The 21,194-nt window shown below is 32.6% G+C and overlaps 1 protein-coding gene across 1 annotated transcript in view; it reads left to right on the forward strand.

Moving 5' to 3' along the window:
• The window catches only part of LOC134716277 (uncharacterized), a 52,665-nt gene that overhangs the window by 12,821 nt on the left and 18,650 nt on the right, over positions 1–21,194 (forward strand). The window contains exon 2 of the mRNA XM_063579207.1: positions 5,709–6,472. Within this exon, the coding sequence (XP_063435277.1) occupies positions 5,709–6,472 (764 nt within the window). The remainder of the gene's footprint in view (positions 1–5,708; positions 6,473–21,194) is intronic.

A 21,194-nucleotide genomic window follows, 5' to 3' on the forward strand; every position in this document is an offset into this window, starting at 1 on the left:
AGCCAGTCATTACGAGATCTCAGTCATGCATTACGAAATCTCAGTCATGCATTACGAAATCACACCCGTGCATTACGAAATCACAGTCATGCATTATGAACAGATGAAACGGGACATCGATTAAAACAAAATGTCGTTTTATTCTTTACTTAATATAAAAACAAGTTTAAGTGATGTTCAATCATTGACATTGTTTTGTAACGACTTGAAACGGAAATATTTCACAGCCTTTTTCGAGTACGACTTTCGATTATTATCACTGTGTCATTTCCGTTGTTCAATCCTCAGAAATATGCAGACGTTAGAATAGTTAAACTGTCTGATTTATTCTTCCCAGCTACTTTTTATTTGTTAGATGAAATGAAATTTAATAGCATAAAATTAAGTACTTGGATGAGAAATCAGAAATTACATCTGACAGTCACAATGTTGACTAAAAATCGGCAAATAGACTAAGGAAGCAATACACAGTTACGTAAAAAACTTAAAATTGACATTTATTTGATACAAAATATTACAAAAAGGAGGGGGTGAACATGTCACAGAAGTCTGAAAAATTTGGTCCAAAGGAAAATTTCAATCAATTACAGTGATACGTTTCCTGAAACTATCGGTATATATCTATCAAGAGGTAAAAAATATAATATGCATTTCTGCTCGTTTCTTTATAAAATTGAATTCAAAAGATCGAGCGTCAAATCATTGTTGATAAACACTACAATGATTAATGAACCTACGGGCGGTAAGGATAGGAAAATACGTACTGTCAAACATTTAAATGGCCTATAAACTATGCTTAAGGTGGTATGGGAGTCTAAAATAAAAATGATAGAATTTGTTCAAACTTTGCCAAAACGTAGTATCTATTGATATATGTTGAAAAATGTAATAAAAATGATAGGTCACCGCGCATTTTCTCAAGTTACAGGGCGTGACAAAATGACACATTTTGTATGGATTATACAGGAAAAAACACAATTTTGTTATTAGAAACTAAACAAAATGATAGAATTGTTAAATACTTAAGGAAAAAGATAGCTTTCAGACAATGCTTTGAGAATATCAAAAGAAAAGATATAGTCACCGTACATTTTTTCCGGCTAAAATACAAAATATGAAAAATCCATGAAGAATCCTTCAGAAAATGCACTGTTTTAGAGTTGCCTCCCATTAAAATGCATTTTTTTTTTTAAAAACAACCAAAAATAATCATCATTTGCAAAAATATCAATATTTATAAGTTATATTCTCATACATTGGTTTATTTAAATGAAAATTTGCATTAAATATCTGCATTCCTGCATCAAATTTTGCTAACTTGATAGAAAATCTGGACCTTTGGTTCTCTGTTTTTTACAATCCAAGATGGAGGAAGACACCCATACCACCCTAAATAAAGGCAACAGTAGTATATCGCTGTTCAAAACTCATAAATAGAAAGAAAAAAACAAATCGGGGTTACAAACCAAAACTGAGGGAAACGCATTAAAATAATATACATGCTAATATAAACCCACTCAGAATTATTCTTCAGTTATCTAAAAATCATTTTTATTGTACAAAAACTTTCATATTTTAAAAATTCACCATGGCCATTATACGAAACTAAAATTCTAACTGTATTTGGCTAGGATAAACATTTTTTTCAAATTCCACTTTAAATGGATTTCTGTGTTCTGCTTGCAAAAACGGGCAAATTGGCCTGCTAGTTTTGAAGATTGGTTCAGAAATAAATATTTTATGAAGATAAGCAGCTTACACTGAAATGCAACAAAATTGTGATTTGGTGAAACATGCTTGGTCAAAGTGTAAATTCTCCTTTTGTGTTAAAATTTCTAAAACTATACCTTCTGTGCTTTTCTTTTCTTGTATAAAAACTTAAATTAACTTTAACAGTAGACACATTTTACAAGTTAAAGCTTTTTGTTAGCTCTAGAATGTCAATTTTGTTGCGTATTAGCATACTTAATCCTTGGTTGAAATTGAGCAAATACTGAAATAATGTTTAACAGCGGAAACAAATTAAGACTTAATTTATGATACATTGTGATTTTATACTTGCTAAAATGATAAATTTGTTTTAGTAACATGAAAAAACTTAAAGCGTTCCTTTCTGAGGTTTCTACATAAGGCGCATTCTTTCTTTTTCAAGGGATAGCAAATAAAGTATCAATTTATGATGAAACCAAGTCTTCTTGTCAAAATGTCGTTATTGGTTGCTAATGACCATCAACAACAAAACTAGCGTATATTGACATATTAAAAGGTGTTTCTCACTCAGAATTGTATCTATAATCTAAACACCAGTAGATTTGTGGTATGATTTGTCAAAAAATAAGCAATTCTGTGCTTGGTCAAAAGTCAAAAGGATAAACATATTTTTTTTTTCAATTCACTTAAAATGGATTTCTGTGTTCTGCTTGGTTAAACGAGCTAATTGGCCTGCTAGTTTTGACAATTTGTTCAGAAATAAATATTCTATGAAGCTTACCAGTTGGCACTGAAATGCAACAAAAAGGTGAGTTGGTGAAACATGCCATATCAATGTGTAAATTCACCTTTTGTGGTCAAATTTCTAAAACTTTACCTTCTGTGCTTGTCTTTTCATGTATAAAAACTTAAATTGACCCTAACAGTAGACACATTTTACAAGTTAAAGCTATTTTAAAGCTCTAGAATGTCAATTTTGTTGTGTATTAGCATACCAAAGCCTTGGTTGAAATTGAGGAAATACTAAAATAATTTATAACAGCGGGAACAAATTTAGACTTAATTTATGCTTCATTGTAACTTTATACTTGCTAAAATAATAAGTTTGTTTTAGTCACATGAAAAAAAAATAAGACGTTCCCTTCTGAGCTTTCTACATAAGGCGCATTCTTTCTTTTCCAAGGGATAGCCAATAAAGTATCAGTATATGATGAAACCAAGTCTTTGTGTCAAAATGTCTATATTGGTTGCTAAGGAAAATAAACAACACAACTAACATAAAATTATATTGTTATACTAAAAGGTGTTCCTCCTTCAGAATTGTATGTATAATCTAAATATCAATAGATTTGTGTATGATATGTCTAAAAAAATAAGCAAATCCGAACTTGGTCAAAAGTCATAAGGATAAACTTTTTTTTTTCAATTCCACTTTAAATGGATTTCTGTGTTCTGTTTGCTAAAACAAACAAATTGGCCTGCTAGTTTTGAAGATTGGTTCAGAAAAAAATATTTTATGAAGATTGGCAGTTGATACTGAAATGCAACAAAAAGGTGATTTGGTGACATGCCATGTCAAAGTGTAATTTCTCCTTTTCTGGTCAAATTATTAAAATTATATCTTCTGTGCTTGTCTTTTTTTGTTTAAAAATTAAACTAACCTTAAGGGGGCTCCTGGGTATAAATGATTTTTTTCCCCTAATATAGGATTTCCCTATATTTTTTCATAAATGAACTTTATCATATACTTAAAAGAAAAATGAAATAAAAAAATGGGGTCACCGTTCATTTAAGCTAAAATCTGCCTCTGGAAGAAGCATACATTTTTGTTAATGTCCTTTTTTTCTGTTGAACTAATAGGAGAAAAAGAGGAAATATCGAAATAAAAAAAGAACCTAATATAAGAAATCGCTTAAATTTTACAATTATTTATTTTATGTACAGCTTATTTGAAAACAATAATAAAAAATGTAGGTCACCGATGAGTTAAAAAAGATATTTCAAATTTAAGGCAAAAAAATGGCATTTTTGCACCAAAGGGAGATAATTTGGAGCTTTTTCAATTTTTAAAGTCATCTGGGGCCAAACCAAATAAGTTTTTTGGGTTGTTTTTTGTACCATATCATAAAGTAACAACTAATAGTGTATAAAAAATCAATTTGTAATGAAAAAAAAAAGGTTTAATTTTTTGCTAAAATTTTTGTACCCATGAGCCACCTTAACAGTAGGCACATTTTACAAGTTAAAGCTATTTTAAGCTCTAGAAAGTTGTTGTGTATTAGCATACTAAATCCTTGGTTGAAATTGATCAAATACTGAAATAATTTATAAAAGCGGGAACAAATTTAGACTTACTTCATGCTTAATTGTGACTTAATACTTAATAAATTAATAAATTTGCTTCAGTCTCATGTAAAAAAAATGGCGTTCATTGTGATGTATCTACATAAGGCGCATACTTTCTTTTTCAAGGGGTAGCCAAAAAAGTATCAATTTATGACGGAACCAAGTCTTTGTGTTAACATGTTTATATTGGTTGCTAAGGACAATAAACAACAAAACTAACATATATTGTCATACCAATAGGTGATTCTCCCTCAGAATTGTATCTTTAATCTAAATATTAATAGATTTTTGGTATGATTTGTCTAAAAATAACCGATTCTGTGTTTAGTCAAATGCCATAAGGTAGCAATACACAGTTAGAAAAAAAGTTAAAATTAACACTCATATTTTTGAAACACCCTATTTTCATTCCTTTCTAACAAATAAGGCTTAATATTTGTGTTATGCCTGTGATATCTATCGAAAGAAAATCTTCCATAGATTTGATTTCTAATGGTTGAAATAATGAAATATTATTTCGTTTTGGTGTAACCATGGTAACAATCTTCATTTATGTTATACAAAATATTGCAAAAAAGGGATGGACATGTCACAAAAGTCTCAAAAATTTGGTCTAAAGGAAAATTTCAATCGATTACAGTGATACCTTTCCTACAATCATAGATATATATCTATCAAGAGGTAAAAAAAAATCATATGCATTACTGCATGTTTTTCCATAAAATTGAATTGAAAAGATCGAGCGTCAAATCATTGTTGATAAATACTACAATTATAATTCGTAGACCTTTCGGCGGTACGGATAGGGAAAAACGTATTTTCAAACATTTAAATGGCATTTGAAACATGCATAATACAATATTAATGTTCATATAAACCCACTCAGAAGGCTAAATTATTCTTCAATTATATAAAAATCAATTTTATTGTACAAAAACTTTCATATTTAAAAACTTCACAATGCCACCTAATGGCATTCTGTTTGTACGCCAGACGCATATTTCATCTTACAAAATATCAGTGACTCTCAAATCAAGACATTTAAAAAGGCTAGCGAATTTCCCATATACGTAGAGACCATGTTTTTTAGTCGCTGGTAATTAAAATTGTACATTTTGTTTCATACAAAACTAAAGACAGTTCTGAGAAGGCGTATCAACACTTTTTTCCAAACACATAAGACTTAAAATTGTGTAAAAATATCTGGATAGTTTGTAAAGAAACAAATATATAAAAAAAAGTAGATTAAGAGTGTTGAAGAAGAAATTGGAGAAAAATCCTCAATCTGATGACTATCTATTGTTGTAATAATACTTAAACGACACATCGCCATTTAGCAATGCAACCAAAAGACAGTAGGCAGGCAACAAAACACTACTTAGAAAAATATAAAAGATATAAAAAGAACACACCAAAAATCAAGGTTCATCTCATGTTCATCGCTCTGGAAGGCGATATGCTCTTTGTATGCGTCGAGTTGACAACAAGAAACTAACACCCAAAGTATATAAGAAATGCAACCACGAAACGAAATGTGTAAATTGGCGTACTGTTACATACATGTAATACAATTTCGATCTGTCATTCTATTTCAGGATTTTAACTATAAATAAATAAAAAACAGATTAAGTTTATTATATTTATCCTTACAGGCAATATGTCAGCAATGCAGGACAGAATTCATGAAAAATACAAATGCGATTTTGATCATGTTTTTGAAAGTTTGTGGAAAGGTCTAATATATTTGTCGGCATTTATACAGAGCTTGAATGTAATAACTAGAGGGAGATCTCAAGATGATTACAACTACATAGCTGATATACTGTATCCCTTGATTGAAGAGGCAAAAACTAAATTTGATGGAATGACGATAAACGCTGAAGGCTTATTACAACAGATAAACTCAGATTTCGAGCAATGCGTGGTTGATTTGAAGATTAAGAATGACATGTTAAAGAACATAGTTTCGCATCTCAATGAATTGGAGAAGGAGTTAGAAGGGGCACAAAAATGTGTAGACAATGCCGAGCATCAATGCAGGATAAAAAGAGAACATTTATCAGCTGCAGAAAACGCACTATCAAATGCTAAACGTAAGCTCGAAGTCGCTAAGAGAAACCAGATTAAAACCGTTGTTGCTGGTGTAGCAACTACAGTAGCCTCATTTTTCGCTTCACTATTTGTTCCACCCTTGGGTATAGCTGGTATGGCAGCCGGAATCAGCACAGGAATATACGGTGTCACATTCCTTCATAAAACAGTTTCGACGTGTTTAAATAATTTAAAAGCTGCTCAAAGTGAAGTGCAATCGAGTGAATCTGCACTGGAAAGGGCAAGAAATCCTAAAACTGAGGTTGAAAACAAGCTGAACATGGCAAACAAAAAAAAACAGCAAATAAAGACCCAAATGGAAGAAGTAAAAACTGATAAAAATGGACTTGAAGAATATCGAGAACTTATCATAATATTCGCTGAAGAATACAAAAATTTTTACCACCAACTTTGCGACTTTCATGGCAAATATAAGGTTCTAAGATGCGAAACCTCTGGTGGGTATTCACTTAGTATGCTTCAATCGCCAACAAAAATGTTAGGCGCTTCTATCTCGTCGTTGTTTCAATGTGCGGCAATCAATCAACTATGTGAACAGCATATGCAAGCAGTTATGAAAATACAGCTGCTTCAGATTGGTAGTGTGAATTTCGAAACTGTTTGAGCAAGTTTCAAATAAATATGATCTCACCTGTGTATAATCCAAACTATAAACTGTTTATGTATTAAACTTGTCATGAAGTGAATGTACATAAAGTTTCAAAGTACAACGGATAGGATATTTTGTGTTTTTATATTAATTTATATGTAAAGTTAGTGTATAATATTTTGTTTATAGTATAACAAACAAATAAGATATCAAATCGATTCAAGATTGCAATTATATACATAGTAAGTTAACTTTTATGCACCAAAATTCGTACGTGGATTTGTTCAATCAAAAAAGTATGCTTCTTATATATACTAGGGAAAAAAAAGAAACCATTTTGACGAGAACAATTACAAGTTTTCGATATTTAAAGCAATGTTGCACATTTTCGGACAATATTAATTCAAAATTCAAGTTAACATTACAATACATTGTATGACCATCACTTGCATTTATAAATGACAGGAAGACACCTCCGTCGCATTAATTCAATTTTCATTAGCAACATGACGAGTGCCACATGTTAACCAGGATCTACTTACCCTTCTGGAGCACATGAACTCATCCCTGGTTTTTTGGTTGGGTTCGTGTTGTTAATTCTTTAGTTTTCTATGTTGTGTCATGTGTACTATTGTTTTGTCTGTTTATCTTTTTTTTATTTTTAGGCATGGCGTTGTCAGTCTATTTTCGATTTATGAGTTTGACTGTACCTCTGGTATCTTTCATCCCTGTCTTCTAGACCTCGAATGAAGTTTGGATGGATTTTGTTCCATTGCCTGAAAAGTGCTTTTCGGCGATAGTCGAGAGTTTTCGGTGAATTTGAACCATTTCTGGTTCGTCGTCCAAGTTCGTCCCAAAGATGTTCGATTGCCGATAAATCTGGAGACATTGCTGGCCATAACAACACACGAATGAGAATATTCTCTAAAACGTCCAACGACAGGTGTGCCATGTGACAACGGGCGTTGTCGTGGTATAAAACGTGATTCAAACAATGCCTTCAGAGAAACGAGAGAGCTACTGGAGCTAGAATTTTGTCCCGATACCTTGTTGAATTTGGACTACCAGCAAATAATTTTGAGATCGGAGCGTTCCTCGTAGGTCAGTTCGCCCGATACCATAATTCAACAACCACCAAACCGATCTGTTTCCGGTGCGCAAGCATCAGAAAAGCGCGAATTCCGCCCCCGGTAGACAACGGATATGCGCATGCCGTCGCTAACGTTCAAGTTGAATTTCGATTCTTTGGTAAAAAGGATCTTTCTATATCTTAGCCTATTCCATCGAAACCTAACCCGTGTCCATTGAAGTTGCGCCATCCTGTGATGTTGCGTAAGGATAAGTCCCTTTTATATATGATGATATAAAAAAAGAAGATGTGGTATTATTGCAAATGAGATAACTATCCACAAAAGACCAAAATGATACAAACATTAACAACTATAGGTAACAGTACGGCCTTCAACAATTAACAAAGCCCATACCGCATAGTCAGCTATAAAAGGCCCCGCTAAGACAATGTAAAACAATTCAAAGATAAAACTAACGGCCTTATTTATATTAAAAAAATTACGAAAAACAAATATGTAACACATAAACAAACGACAACCATTGAATTACAGGCTCCTGACTTAGGACAGGCACATACATAAATAATGTGGCGGGGTTAAACATGTTAAACGCGATCCCAACCCGCCCCCTAACCTTGGACAGTACAACATAAAAACGGACTATAAAAATCAGTTGAAAAAGGCTTAACTCATCTCATCAGATAGCCAAAAAATACAAGTGGACGTAGCCGGGTACTTATAGAGTTTATTTTCAACGACCGACGGGCTCTTATACCATGCCAACTTGATGCAATCGGTTATAAACTGTTTGGGGAAATATTCTGTTTTGATTTGTTCAATAGGTTTGTCGTGCTGTTTGTAACGCGTTTTCAAATCGATTTGTGGACCTGAATAAGACGGATGTACCTGTCTAGACGTAACATCGTTTTGCTTACTTTAAACATATTTTATTCACAAAAAAACATGTACATGCCATACACATATAAATATAAATACAGTGATACAATAATACTAAGGGATTCGGAAACAAGGTTTCCCTTATATTAATCCGTCTCTCAGTAAAAAAAAAGATAAAGGAAAATAACTGCAACTTGAAATAACAAAGTTGATTTTGGTAAAATCTTTCCTTTATATGTATATGTACCGGCGGCGAAGTGTGTGTTCAGGACTTTGTCAAGAATGTTTTATCCAATTACTATCTTAATCATGCACGAAGGACGCTATAAGCTAGATCGCTTCGAATCTACCAAAAATTGTTGCACTTGTTTAAAAACGAGTAGATTTTCCTCTTGATTGAGGTTATTGTAGCCAAATAGGAGTGTTTCTATATTGTAGGGAACGAATTTTTTTCTATCGTACGTTTACGGACAAGGGGGATTATTATTACACTCGAGAAGAAAATGCTTACTGCTCTCGATTTTACCACAGGTACAGTTTTTACTTTCTTCAAAATCTCTCTTAATTTTCTTCAGGTTTATGACCCCTTCTGTAGCCATTTTTTTACGAACTTTTCAAACTTCAATTGTATCAAAACTACAGATATAAAGAATAATAGAAAAAAATGAAAAGTTTGTAAAAAATTGGCTACAAAAGGTCTCATAAACCTTAAACAAATTTAAATGTTCGTTCAGATTACTACAATCCATCCGAAGTCTGGCATGAAGTATTTGTCCTTTCCTGTCTCCATTAAAATAATAATTTGGTATTTAACTTACATTTTGATTAAGGTAACGTTTAAGTGTAAACTCAGATGGACTTAATCTGATATCGTCCGGTATAGCATTCCAGGATCAAATAAGTGAGGGAAGAAAAGATTCAAAATGCGCTTTATATGTTGTGTGTCATTTGTTCGTCTTGTGTTATAATTATGAATATTAAACCATTGTTGAGGGATAATATAGCTTAAGGTGGCACCCTACAGATATAGCCATTTTTCCCCATCAATTTTTCTTTAAATTTGCATAGTTTTTCATATACTATGCAATGGCCTCTATTAAAATTCAAGTTAGAAATAGTATGCCACCAGACTCGTTTCCATGGTAACGGCCACCAAAGTTGGTACATTACGGTTATGCATAAATACATACCTGATGCTCTGGATTTTTTTTTTTCAAGCTTTTGAAAGCATTTTGAAAGGTTTGTTCATCACTTATTACAAAATTATTATTAAAAAGTAAATAAAACACAATTAATGTCAGTGTTATCTATATTTTATAAATTTCGGCTCCCACTTTATTATAAACACTGCTGCACACAAAAATCACAGATTTTGTTTAAAATTCCTATTTTTCTGAAATTTCCAAAAAAATGGTTTATTGAATTCTTTTTTAATTATACACATGATGGTCATAACAATGAGCTTTAAAAGAATAGAATAAAACATATGGGTCACGTGACTATTTTGGACCGAAAAACGTTTTGTGACCCCTAACGACACAGTGATCAACAGCTGTTATTTATATAATCTTTCAAAATCAGTGTAAAAAGTGTGATACATATTGGCATGTCCTTTCTTAAACTTACACAGAATAATACAGTTTCGAAAGACAATGAAATGAAAGCATTTCTGTGTCTCTACGAACAATGGTGACTATGGCAACAGGACAAGAAGTTGGAAAATTCAAGTTTTTGTATTGTTCTGATGTGCAAGTTTCATTATTTACTACCTAACAGACAAAAAGAGATCAAATACCATGATTACAGAGCTATAACACATGGCTTCTATTTAAATGTTAACAAATTTATATTATGTTACACTGTAATGTAGCTTATATAAGCATTACTGTGGTAAAAATGAGCGAAATAGATAAGTCAAAAGTTTACGAAAATCTCCCTACTTGTCAATTTTTGATTCATAGATAACAGTTATGCAAGTAAATGGATTAAAAAAGTGTCAAGATTTTGTTACCCTGTTCTATATGAAGCATAATGATAATACATTATATATTTTCAGTTTTCATAGTTACATAATCAAAATTGATAAAGTTATAACTTTTTTAAAGGTTTCTTTATGTTCAATGCCTCAATAATTGAGCAAACATATAGACTGTTATATTTCTACAGGTAGCTGCCAGTCAGATATATCATATTACTATTAGTGGCATAAGTGAAAACAAAATGGCAGTTATTTTGCTCGCTTCATTTAAAATGTCACATCTTTTACATATTATATCCCTGGAATAGGTTTGACCCACTGACACCTGCTACCTGAGTGATGTTACTATTTCTTGAAGGGTGTATTCCTCGAATGCCAACATTTTATATGGTACCTATTCCTTGAATGCCAACAGAAATATTTCAATGATGTTTATATAATTACAATAGGTGATTTTATAAGCATTTAACGGTTAAAAATAATTAGTAAACCTGATAAAATTGCAACATTTGAAAAGTAGTAGAATTTAGGGTTAAAATTATTATGAATTTTAAAGAAATCAATAAAGTTAAACATTTTTATTACTTTTAAAATAAAACAATATAGTTATTTTGGGAATGGAAATGTATTTATTAACATAAGACATAACTATAAGAAATACTAAAGAAATTTTACTCGGTACAATTATTTCAAACAAAAAAAGCCAATAATGTGCACATTTAAGCTGAGGATAGGCAAGTTGTGTCATTCACTGTTCAAGTATGACTAAGGGAGCTACCATTTGATTTTTAGGGGGGGGGGGGGGCTAGGATGAAAAATGTTGTCCTGCCTTTTTATTTAGATGTAATCTCTGTCCTGCCTTTTTATTTTTCACTCTATCCGGTCCTGTTTTTTTTTTTTTAGTTTATCCTGACTTTTTTTTACATAAATTGTCATCCTGACTTTTTTTTATGCAAGTGTCTCATCCTGCCTATTTTTTCAAAATTTCATCCTAGCCCCCCAATTAAATTTTGATCAAGTACCCAAGAGAACAAAACAAAGATGTATTGTTGAAAGCACTCCAGTACTAACAGTCTATGCAGACAAACTATGCAACAGATACTAGGTAAACGACTCAGAAAGACAAGTCCAGAGTATACCCACCTTTACAACCTGCAAGACATCACACTTAACCCAACACAGTCAGACGATACCTCAACTGTCAATTTCAAAACAGAAGATTAACTTAGAGGGAAAATGGATTAGACGAAAACTGGCGATAACTTTCTGCTCATTGATGATTGAGATCAAGACCGTGTTCTGATATCCAGCACCCACTTTACGGCAGCTTCTACTCTTTATGTTAATGGCACCTTTTACAGTTGCCCCTCTATTTTTTACCAGTTGTACTCCCTACAAAGCTTTGTGGATGGAGCTATGTATCCACTCGTCTTTGCGTCACTACCAGGAATTCCTGACAATATGCATGTATTGACTTTATGATGTTACACTTTTCAAAGTTCATTTCAAGAAAATCCTTATTGTTTGAGCAGTAACAACAAAAATATACTTTCAGCAGCTTGACAAATATCTATTAGATTTAGCTACCTGTTATTTACCTTTCTGTTTAATTAGTATGATTGTTATGATAAGCATGCACTTTTGTGGTGATAACTATTTGCACCTATTCCTGGAATGCCAACATAATTTTCCAGGTAAATTGTCGGTAGATCAAAGGATGTTGGCATTCAAGGAATAAACCTCTTGAAGGACGTCTTTTTTGAAAATCAAAATCTAAACAGTGATCTATATTATATTTTTTTTTTTTTTAAATGCGAAAGCAAATTTACAGATCAAACATTATTGGGTTGATGTTTAGACGAGTTTTATGATGAGGAGTTTGCTGGATGTCACAAGCACTACAGCAAGCGTTTACTTCAATTTCAATATCATAGTTGTTCCTTCTTTAAAATTGAACAAAAAATGTACGTAGGGCCTCTTTCTATTCTTCTCTTTTAATTCTGTGTTTTCTGGTTATCTCTTTGCCTCTCCAATTTCTTATTCACTTTCCAAAACTTTCGGCGTAAATTTTCCTGGGGAACGTTCTGATGCTGCATTTACCTGAAAGTTTAATTTATTTATCATTATTAAACAGGTCGAGAACTCTAGATTTCTTTACGTCAGAATATAATTTCCCAAACACAAGGCAAATTCGGCCTTGAAAAACTGACCAATCGGCTTAATAAACTACAAAGCAGTGTGGGCTGCTACGAGTTTACTACAAACTGAAAAGAAGTGGAATTTGTGGAAGAACTGTCAACTAATATAGTGTCCGGGATTCTCAAAATATATGTTTTTGTTCTGCGAATGTGATTATTGTAAAATATATAACATAATCTTCAATTTGCAAGATAAGATTAAAAAAATATTGTTTACGGGCTTCACTATTCTACTTTCCTTTTCGCCTTGTTAAAGTTGTTGAACAGGGTTTTTTCCATTGCACCTGTGCAATAATTTTACGACCTGAAACAGTCAAATTTCAGATCAAATGACCACTGTCCGCTATGAAAATTTTTGAGCTCTTTTAAACCTGTTTAATGTCATCCCAAAATCATTTCTGCCTAGAAAAACACGAAAACTTCTTAATGTACTGGATGTGTAAAATTTTTATCAGGACCTAACAGTAAGAACATTATAATATTCGGTATGCTAAAACTCAGCGTTATGAAAGCGACAGAGGCGGATCCAGCCATTTTAAAAAGGGGGGTCCTAACCCTGGACAAAAAGGGGTGTCCAACTACATGTTCCCATCCAAATGCATTGATCGTCAAAAAAAGGGGGTTTCATCTCCCGGAATACCCCCTCCCCTTGGATGTGCCACTGAGCGGGTCCGGTATATAGTTCAATACAGTTTGTATAGTTCCATCCATCGATAAAGTCTGTTAGTTGCTAATTTTATCACAAAATATACCTCAGAGGTTTTTTATCGTTCGGCTGTTGTCCTGTCCTGGATCATAGTGGGTGCAATATTACCTTTTTTTTCAATAAAAGCGTGCTTTGTTTAAATATATAGAAATAAGAAATAAGAACGAAAACAAACTGAAACTGAAGTTGCTGACTTCACTACCTTCAAAACAAAGGGAACAATTTGGAAGTTCCATATACTAAAATGTGACAAAAAAAATACTTAAATAGATTATCAGTGTATATAAAGTGCAAATCCAGCTAGTTCATTCTCACTGTCATATGCAGGTATGTCTATTGTAGAATAAAGGATCATGGGGAAACTGTATTTGTTTACGTTTTGAAAATACCAAATTAATAGATTTGAAGGAAAGTTTTTACATATTTTCATTGTGATATGTCTATATTATGTACAAACATAGCATTACAGTTCAAATAAGTTCAAATAAGTGTTATAAAAGCAATATAATATAGCATATCGATTATTGAAAGCGATCCATTTTAACTAAAGATGCGACGAATTATCACTGTTAGTGCAGTCATTTCGGATGTGGAATTTTCGAAGATGCGAGGAATTTTTATAGTAGAATTGTGTGATAAATGACCTTGAAACAAATGAAAAAACTTAGTTGATGACTTTAGAATTTATGATAAATGTATTTTCAAATTGGAATACAAGCTCCTCATTCATTCATTATCAAATATATAGCTTTTCAAACTTGTAACAAAAACGCTTCTCAAAATGTCATATTGTATTCTTCAATTACGTTTTCCTTGATTTAAAAAAAAAATTAAAAGATATTTCTGTATTTTTTTTAAGTCAAAAATTGATATGGCGGAGTTTAAGTGCAGTCTGTGTAAAATAGAGACAGTACATTTGAGGACGTTATCTTCCACGCAATACATACACTTGCAAACAGAGAAATATGCATCTTGAAACGCAATGGTGACAGAAAATCTTATAAAAGATTAAATTTCCCAGTTGTACCCTCAACTGCTTCCATTTCCATTTTCTGAAAAAGACAGTTTATGGTAGAATAAATGTTCTTGGCTCGATTGTTGCTTGCATGATTTTTACTGTATAAGGTGAAACGGTATGTGACATAAATTATCCACAGTCATTAAGAAATGTAAGGTGTGTGGGCGAACTTTTTTGTTTGCATTGGTACGTGACGTAGAGCACCCACCCTTGATACAAAAAAAATGATTCGTAATGCACAGCTTGAAACCAGAGGAGGATTTAGGGGGGACAGGGGGTTGCCCCCTTTTTGGGAAAACATTTGGATACTTTTATATGGAATCACTGGAGCGGGCCCCCTCTTAGGCATTCATTGGGCCCTACTTATGAAAATTTCTAGATCCGCGAGTAGATACTACCACAGAGTCAGAGGTCGAGCAATGAACATTTGGGTAATTGTACACGACATGAATGCTACAATTCATGTTTGATGATCTTATATGGAACGCCACGACTGCCTTATGTTAATAATCAGCATTATACGCAGTGTTCACAGCATTATATGAAGTGATCACATCATTATATGTAGTGCTCACAACATTATATGAAGTGATCACAGCATTATATGCAGTGCTCACAGCATTATATGCAGTGTTCACAACATTATATGAAGTGCTCACAACATTATATTAAGTGCTCACAACATTATATTAAGTGCTCACAACATTATATTAAGTGTTCACAACATTATACGTTTTTTGTTGTATGATGAGATTGATGTATGATGAGATTTATGAATGATGAGATCATTCGGTAAACTTCGTTTTTTAGCGGAAATTACCGAATCCATAATTGGTAAATTACGGTAATGCCCAGCAAACAAATTAAAAAGTTATTAAAATCATGTTATCATAAGGTAGCATACAATATTTAAAACTGATTGAAATAAGTAAGGAAAAGATGAAACTGAGAGGTGAATGATTGAAGTAGTTCTGTTCGTCGTAAGAAATACGAATTGCAAAATGTAAGTTAAATAATAAAAAGTTTATTTAATGAAATATCGTAGGAAAATTTGTATGATATATTCTCGAGTTCATTTCCTACTGAAGAAATTTAGCAAGGTGCCACTTTATAGTCCGTACTCAGTTTTAAAAAGCTTAATTGCCTTTTAAATAAAACAGTCAGCTTTCTATAACACATAGGTGCCATATTACGCTAGCTTATATATGTCATGATAGAGTCATTTTTGGCATCAATTTTCAGAATTTGACATTTTTACATGAATAAGTATCTAACAGATATGTAAAATGCAGTTTAAAGCATTTCACTGTAGGTGTTAAACATAACTTTACATCAATTATTCAAATTTTTTTACAAGCTTTTTAGCACGGCAAGTACTAAGATTGTCTTCTAAATATGATCAGCAGTCTTATATAGAAATTTAAACTTTCATAGAAAAATTTACCCTTTTAAGACCCTGTTTAACATTTTCATTTAAAGTTATCATCTCTTATGAAAATTGAGTTTGTGGGGATGAATAAAACGTTTACTACGTTTGTTCGTCAGTTTGCACGGACAGTCGGTACATATATATATAAAAGTGGTATGCTTGCTAATGAAACAACTTTCCACAAGAGACAAAATGACATCACAGAAATTTTAAACAGCTAAACGGCCACAGTACGACCTTCAACAATGAGGAAAACCCATACCGGATAGTCAGCTATAGATGGCCCCGAAATGATAAACGAAAAATATTCCTAATTTATGTACAAACAAACGATCGAAAAACTAACATGTATATAACACATTAATTAACAAACGACAACCACTGAAATAAAGGCTCCTTCTGACGGCCACATATATGCAAAATGTGGCGGGTTTTAACATGTTAGCGGGATGTTGGTATCCTCCCTCTAACCTGGGACAGTGGCGTAACAGAACAACATAAGAACGAACTATGAAAATCAGTTGTAAAAGGCTTGTTAGTTTTCTCGTTTGAATTTTTTTACATGGTCGTATCGGGGCCTTTTATAGCTGACTATGCGGTATGGGCTTTGCTTATTGTTGAATGCCGTACGGTGATCTATAGTTGTTAATGTTTGTGTCATTTTGGTATTTTTTGGATAGTTGTCTCATTGGCAATCATACCACATCTTCTTTTTTATATTTACTCATTAGATGGGTACAAATATAAATACATATGATCTAACAAGAAAATAGAGTGAACGTGCATGTGGGCGGGTACTTGTATATCCCAACAATAAAAAGACACTATAAGTACTGATCTGAGAGTATATATAACTAATATAGTACCATGCTGTTGATTAAAAATAACATCACTCCAGACCCTTTTGTTTTCCACATAATTAATATTGCCAATAATTAAGAAGTTCGGGGTCGAATCGATACCAATAATATATCCAACATTATCTGTACGTTCCGCATCTGACAGGAGTACCACGAAACGCTGTATTTAAGATTTTGCTATATACAACACGGGTCGTAATCACAGGGTTGAAACTACTTAATTCAATCATTGTCACATTGTTCCCGATTGTAGTACTTTAATCAGTATGACTTTCTAAGATGACAATACGAATAATAAAAATCTGGACTTAAAATAAGGCGTAAAGGTACAGCATGTGCAGTTTTCAATTTGTTAGACGTTTAAACAGCGAATCAAAGATTCAATTTTATCCATAACTCATAAAGGACAAAACTGTTGATTAAAAAATACTCCTTTCCAGAGACTTTTGTTTTCCAAACAAAATCAATAATACCAATATTAAATTGACAAGTTCCAGGTCGACGGGTTCAAACAGAAAGATGTTAAAAGCAGAGAAAACTTCATCTTATAATCGGCATGACTTTATCAGATGACAATACCAATACTAAAATAAGGCTTACGCATAGTTATATTCTTTAATTCAGTCACAGACCCGCGATATCACGGATGTGTTCTAGTAAATATATATATACATATTAAGTTGTGAATATGGTGAAACTAATCCTCAAAATAAGTTTAAAATGCCCTGGTGTGGAATAAACATGGGTTAAATTGATCATACTTCTTAATTTACTTATTTCAATCCGTTTTAAATATTGTATATCACATATATAATAAGAACTGTTTAAATTTGTTTGCTGGGCATTAATTTACCGTAATTTACCAATTATGGATTCGGTAATTTCCGCTAAAAAACGAAGTTTACCGAATGATCTCATCATTCATAAATCTCATCATACATCAATCTCATCATACAACAAAAAACGTATAATGTTGTGAACACTTAATATAATGTTGTGAGCACTTAATATAATGTTGTGAGCACTTAATATAATGTTGTGAACACTGCATATAATGCTGTGAGCACTGCATATAATGCTGTGAGCACTGCATATAATGCTGTGATCACTTCGTATAATGTTGTGAGCACTACATATAATACTGTGATCACTTCATATAATGCTGTGAACACTGCGTATAATGCTGATTATTAACATAAGGCAGTCGTGGCGTTCCATAATCTTAGACCCGTTGGACCTCTATGTGGGCTATTTCGGTAACTTGGCAAAAAATCCCCAAACTTGATACACGGTTAGATTCAGCATGTCAAAGAACCCCAAATATCCATAAGGACTTTAGTCTATAAATTTAGAGACCACAAACTTGAAAAAGGGACCAAAAATATAATTTAAATGCATGCATGGGATACATTTGTTATTGAAGGCATGACTGTAACAATAGGATGAAGATAAATAAATATCTTATTCTGGGGTCTCATTTGGGGGGGGGGGGGGGGTCTGATCCCTGATCCCGCTTACTGCTTTGTCAGATTCCCGTATCCCGCTTATACTATGCAGTTCTCATTTTTTGAAATTTTCCGTGTCCCGCTATTCTTTATTTCTCGTTTTCACGACACAATCATTTGACTTTCACGTGTCACGCTTACAAAAAAATCGGCAATTCCGCGTCACGCTTATACCCCAACGCGACCCACTATTCTACTCTTTTCTGACTCATATTTAGCCCATTATAAATATATTTAAAAAGTGTGTTTTTTATCCAGTCTCGTTTCGGTTTGAGCCATAGATAGATAAGATGTCATATGTGACAATGAGACAACTCTCCATCCGAGTCACAATTTATAAAAGTATACCTTTACACGTCAAAATACGGTCTTCAACATGGAGTCTTGGCTCACACCGAACAGCAAGTTATAAAGGGCCCCAGTGTAAAACCTTTTAAACGGGAAAACCAACGATTCAATCTATATCAAGATTTACCGGCGTAATAAGTGGTGAAGTGTCATGGAAATGGATAAAAAAAAACCAAGGATATGGAAACGGATAAAAAAAACAAGGATATGGAAATTGATAAAAAAAAAACAAGGATAAAGATCCCTAAATACGATTTATAAGAAATTAAATGAATTACATTTGAAATAAATGTTATTTCTATTGAATTTATTTAAAGTGTTTTAAAACCAAACTTTCCTCCGGAAGTTAAATTTTATCAAATTCGTCTCTTACTTTATCTATTGTTTGAGCAAGTCGGCTAAATTAAGGCTTTACAGCTAATTTCCTAATGCATGTAAAGCAAAACTTTGGTTGACTTGCTTGCTTTGTTTGTATAATTGTTTATGCAAACTTTGTAAATAAGAATGACATCTTTAAACAATATGTATCGGCATAGTTTAAACTGCATTTATATAATTATTATATTTGAATTGGGTGTTATCATAATAATTGTATAATAAAAAAAAACAAAGCAAGCACGCTAACTAAAGCGGCTTGGTTTACATGCTTAAAAAAATACGCTGTTATATACAGAAAAAAAATAATAAAAAAAATCATACAGTGAAAATGCTCCGCATATACAATACTAATGAATCGCTCTACAGTGAAAATGAAAGAATAGTATCATTATTCGATAGTAAACATGACTCGCATAAAGAAAGCATCATAGTGGAATTCAGTTCAATATGAAGAAACTGAATGACAAAACCTATTCTACGTTATACAACTTTAATAATTGTGTAGAAATGAATATTTTTTCTGCAACAACATCTTACCTAATAGTTATAAAACACCTGCACGATTTGTTCGTGAAATGTCCTAAATATTCACCTATTTTTGTATATATTTCACAGCTATTTGGCTTTCGGCGCGAAAAAAACCCGTTCGCATCTCTTACTTTGATTTATTAGTATTATGTGTTTCTTAACATATACATTTTAACTCATTTTCTTCATTTTCTTCAAAAATAAAAAAAAAGTCGTCTGTTTATTTATTATTTTACATCAGAAATTTCTGGCATATACAGTGAAAATGATATTTTAGGATCCGCACTTTACATACACTGGATTATGTTAACACTGCCATGTATGTAAATATTTCTTCGCCTTTTTTATGAGCACAACATTTAAGGATCACACATTTGTCTTTAATTATCTATACGAAAATTGCTGTATTCGTGAATATTAGCACCCGCTAATCGACGGCTTACTTTACACTGGTAAGTTTGTCTCATGGGTAATTGTGTTTTTCGCTGTTGTTGCGTTGCTGTCATGAGGATGATATACAGGAAATCTCCGTGCCATCATCAAACATATTAATGGCTATATATCGGGTATTTCAAACACTTTTTTCTTCGCATAGAAACAACCCTTCGTTAATCTGAGCATGGAAGTAATACTTTTTATCGCTATTTTGTGCATTTTCATGCTTCTCACTTGAGATGGAAAAATTATCGCTAGAAACTAAGGAGACCACGTAGCGTTGCTAACGAAATTGACATTGAAATTGACAACATCCTCATAGGTAAAATAGCGATAAACAGATTATCATTGGTCATCTCAACTTGATTGCTTTTCTCACTTTCGCTGTACCGGAAAAACGTTTTTTATCAATCAATATCGAAAAAGATTGTAATTATCTTATATATACATCATCACCACGTATAACCCCGATACAAATGAATCCGGACGTTTACGCGTTCGGAGCGATAATCAGGACAACATTTGGGATGACAACAATTTCGAATGTCTCTCTAGAACTTATACGAGTATATACAAATATGTCAATGTGCATGATAGTTTATTACGTAAACCCCTGAGGGTTTACGCAGTATATATTGGACGAGAGATGTAGTCTTTCGGAACACCGGATGTTATTCGGAACACTTCTGTTCTTTCTATGACCATCTTTCAGATACATGCGCCATAGCTTCTATGACCACTTTCCAAATACATGCGCAATAGCTTACTAATCTGTTGAATAAGCATTATCATCTTACGTTGCTATAGAGATATTTTACGTATGATCTGAAATTTATTATGATATAATATTTCCTTGCACACGATTACAAGCTGCAATATTAACATACATGCGTTGTATCTTAATTAGAGTCAAACATTGAAACCAGCTAATATGTTTAGATATGAGATAAGATTTCAAGCAAACAATGTGATTTATATTCTGAACGAGAATCAATTAAAAATAAAATTTTAAAAAAAAGTATTAACACTTTCTTGAAATTTTACGATAGACCAAGGACGTGGAAACACAATCATAAATATGTGCCTC

Source organism: Mytilus trossulus, chromosome 1, assembly GCF_036588685.1.
Source record: "Mytilus trossulus isolate FHL-02 chromosome 1, PNRI_Mtr1.1.1.hap1, whole genome shotgun sequence".
Classification (NCBI taxonomy): Eukaryota; Metazoa; Mollusca; class Bivalvia; order Mytilida; family Mytilidae; genus Mytilus; species Mytilus trossulus.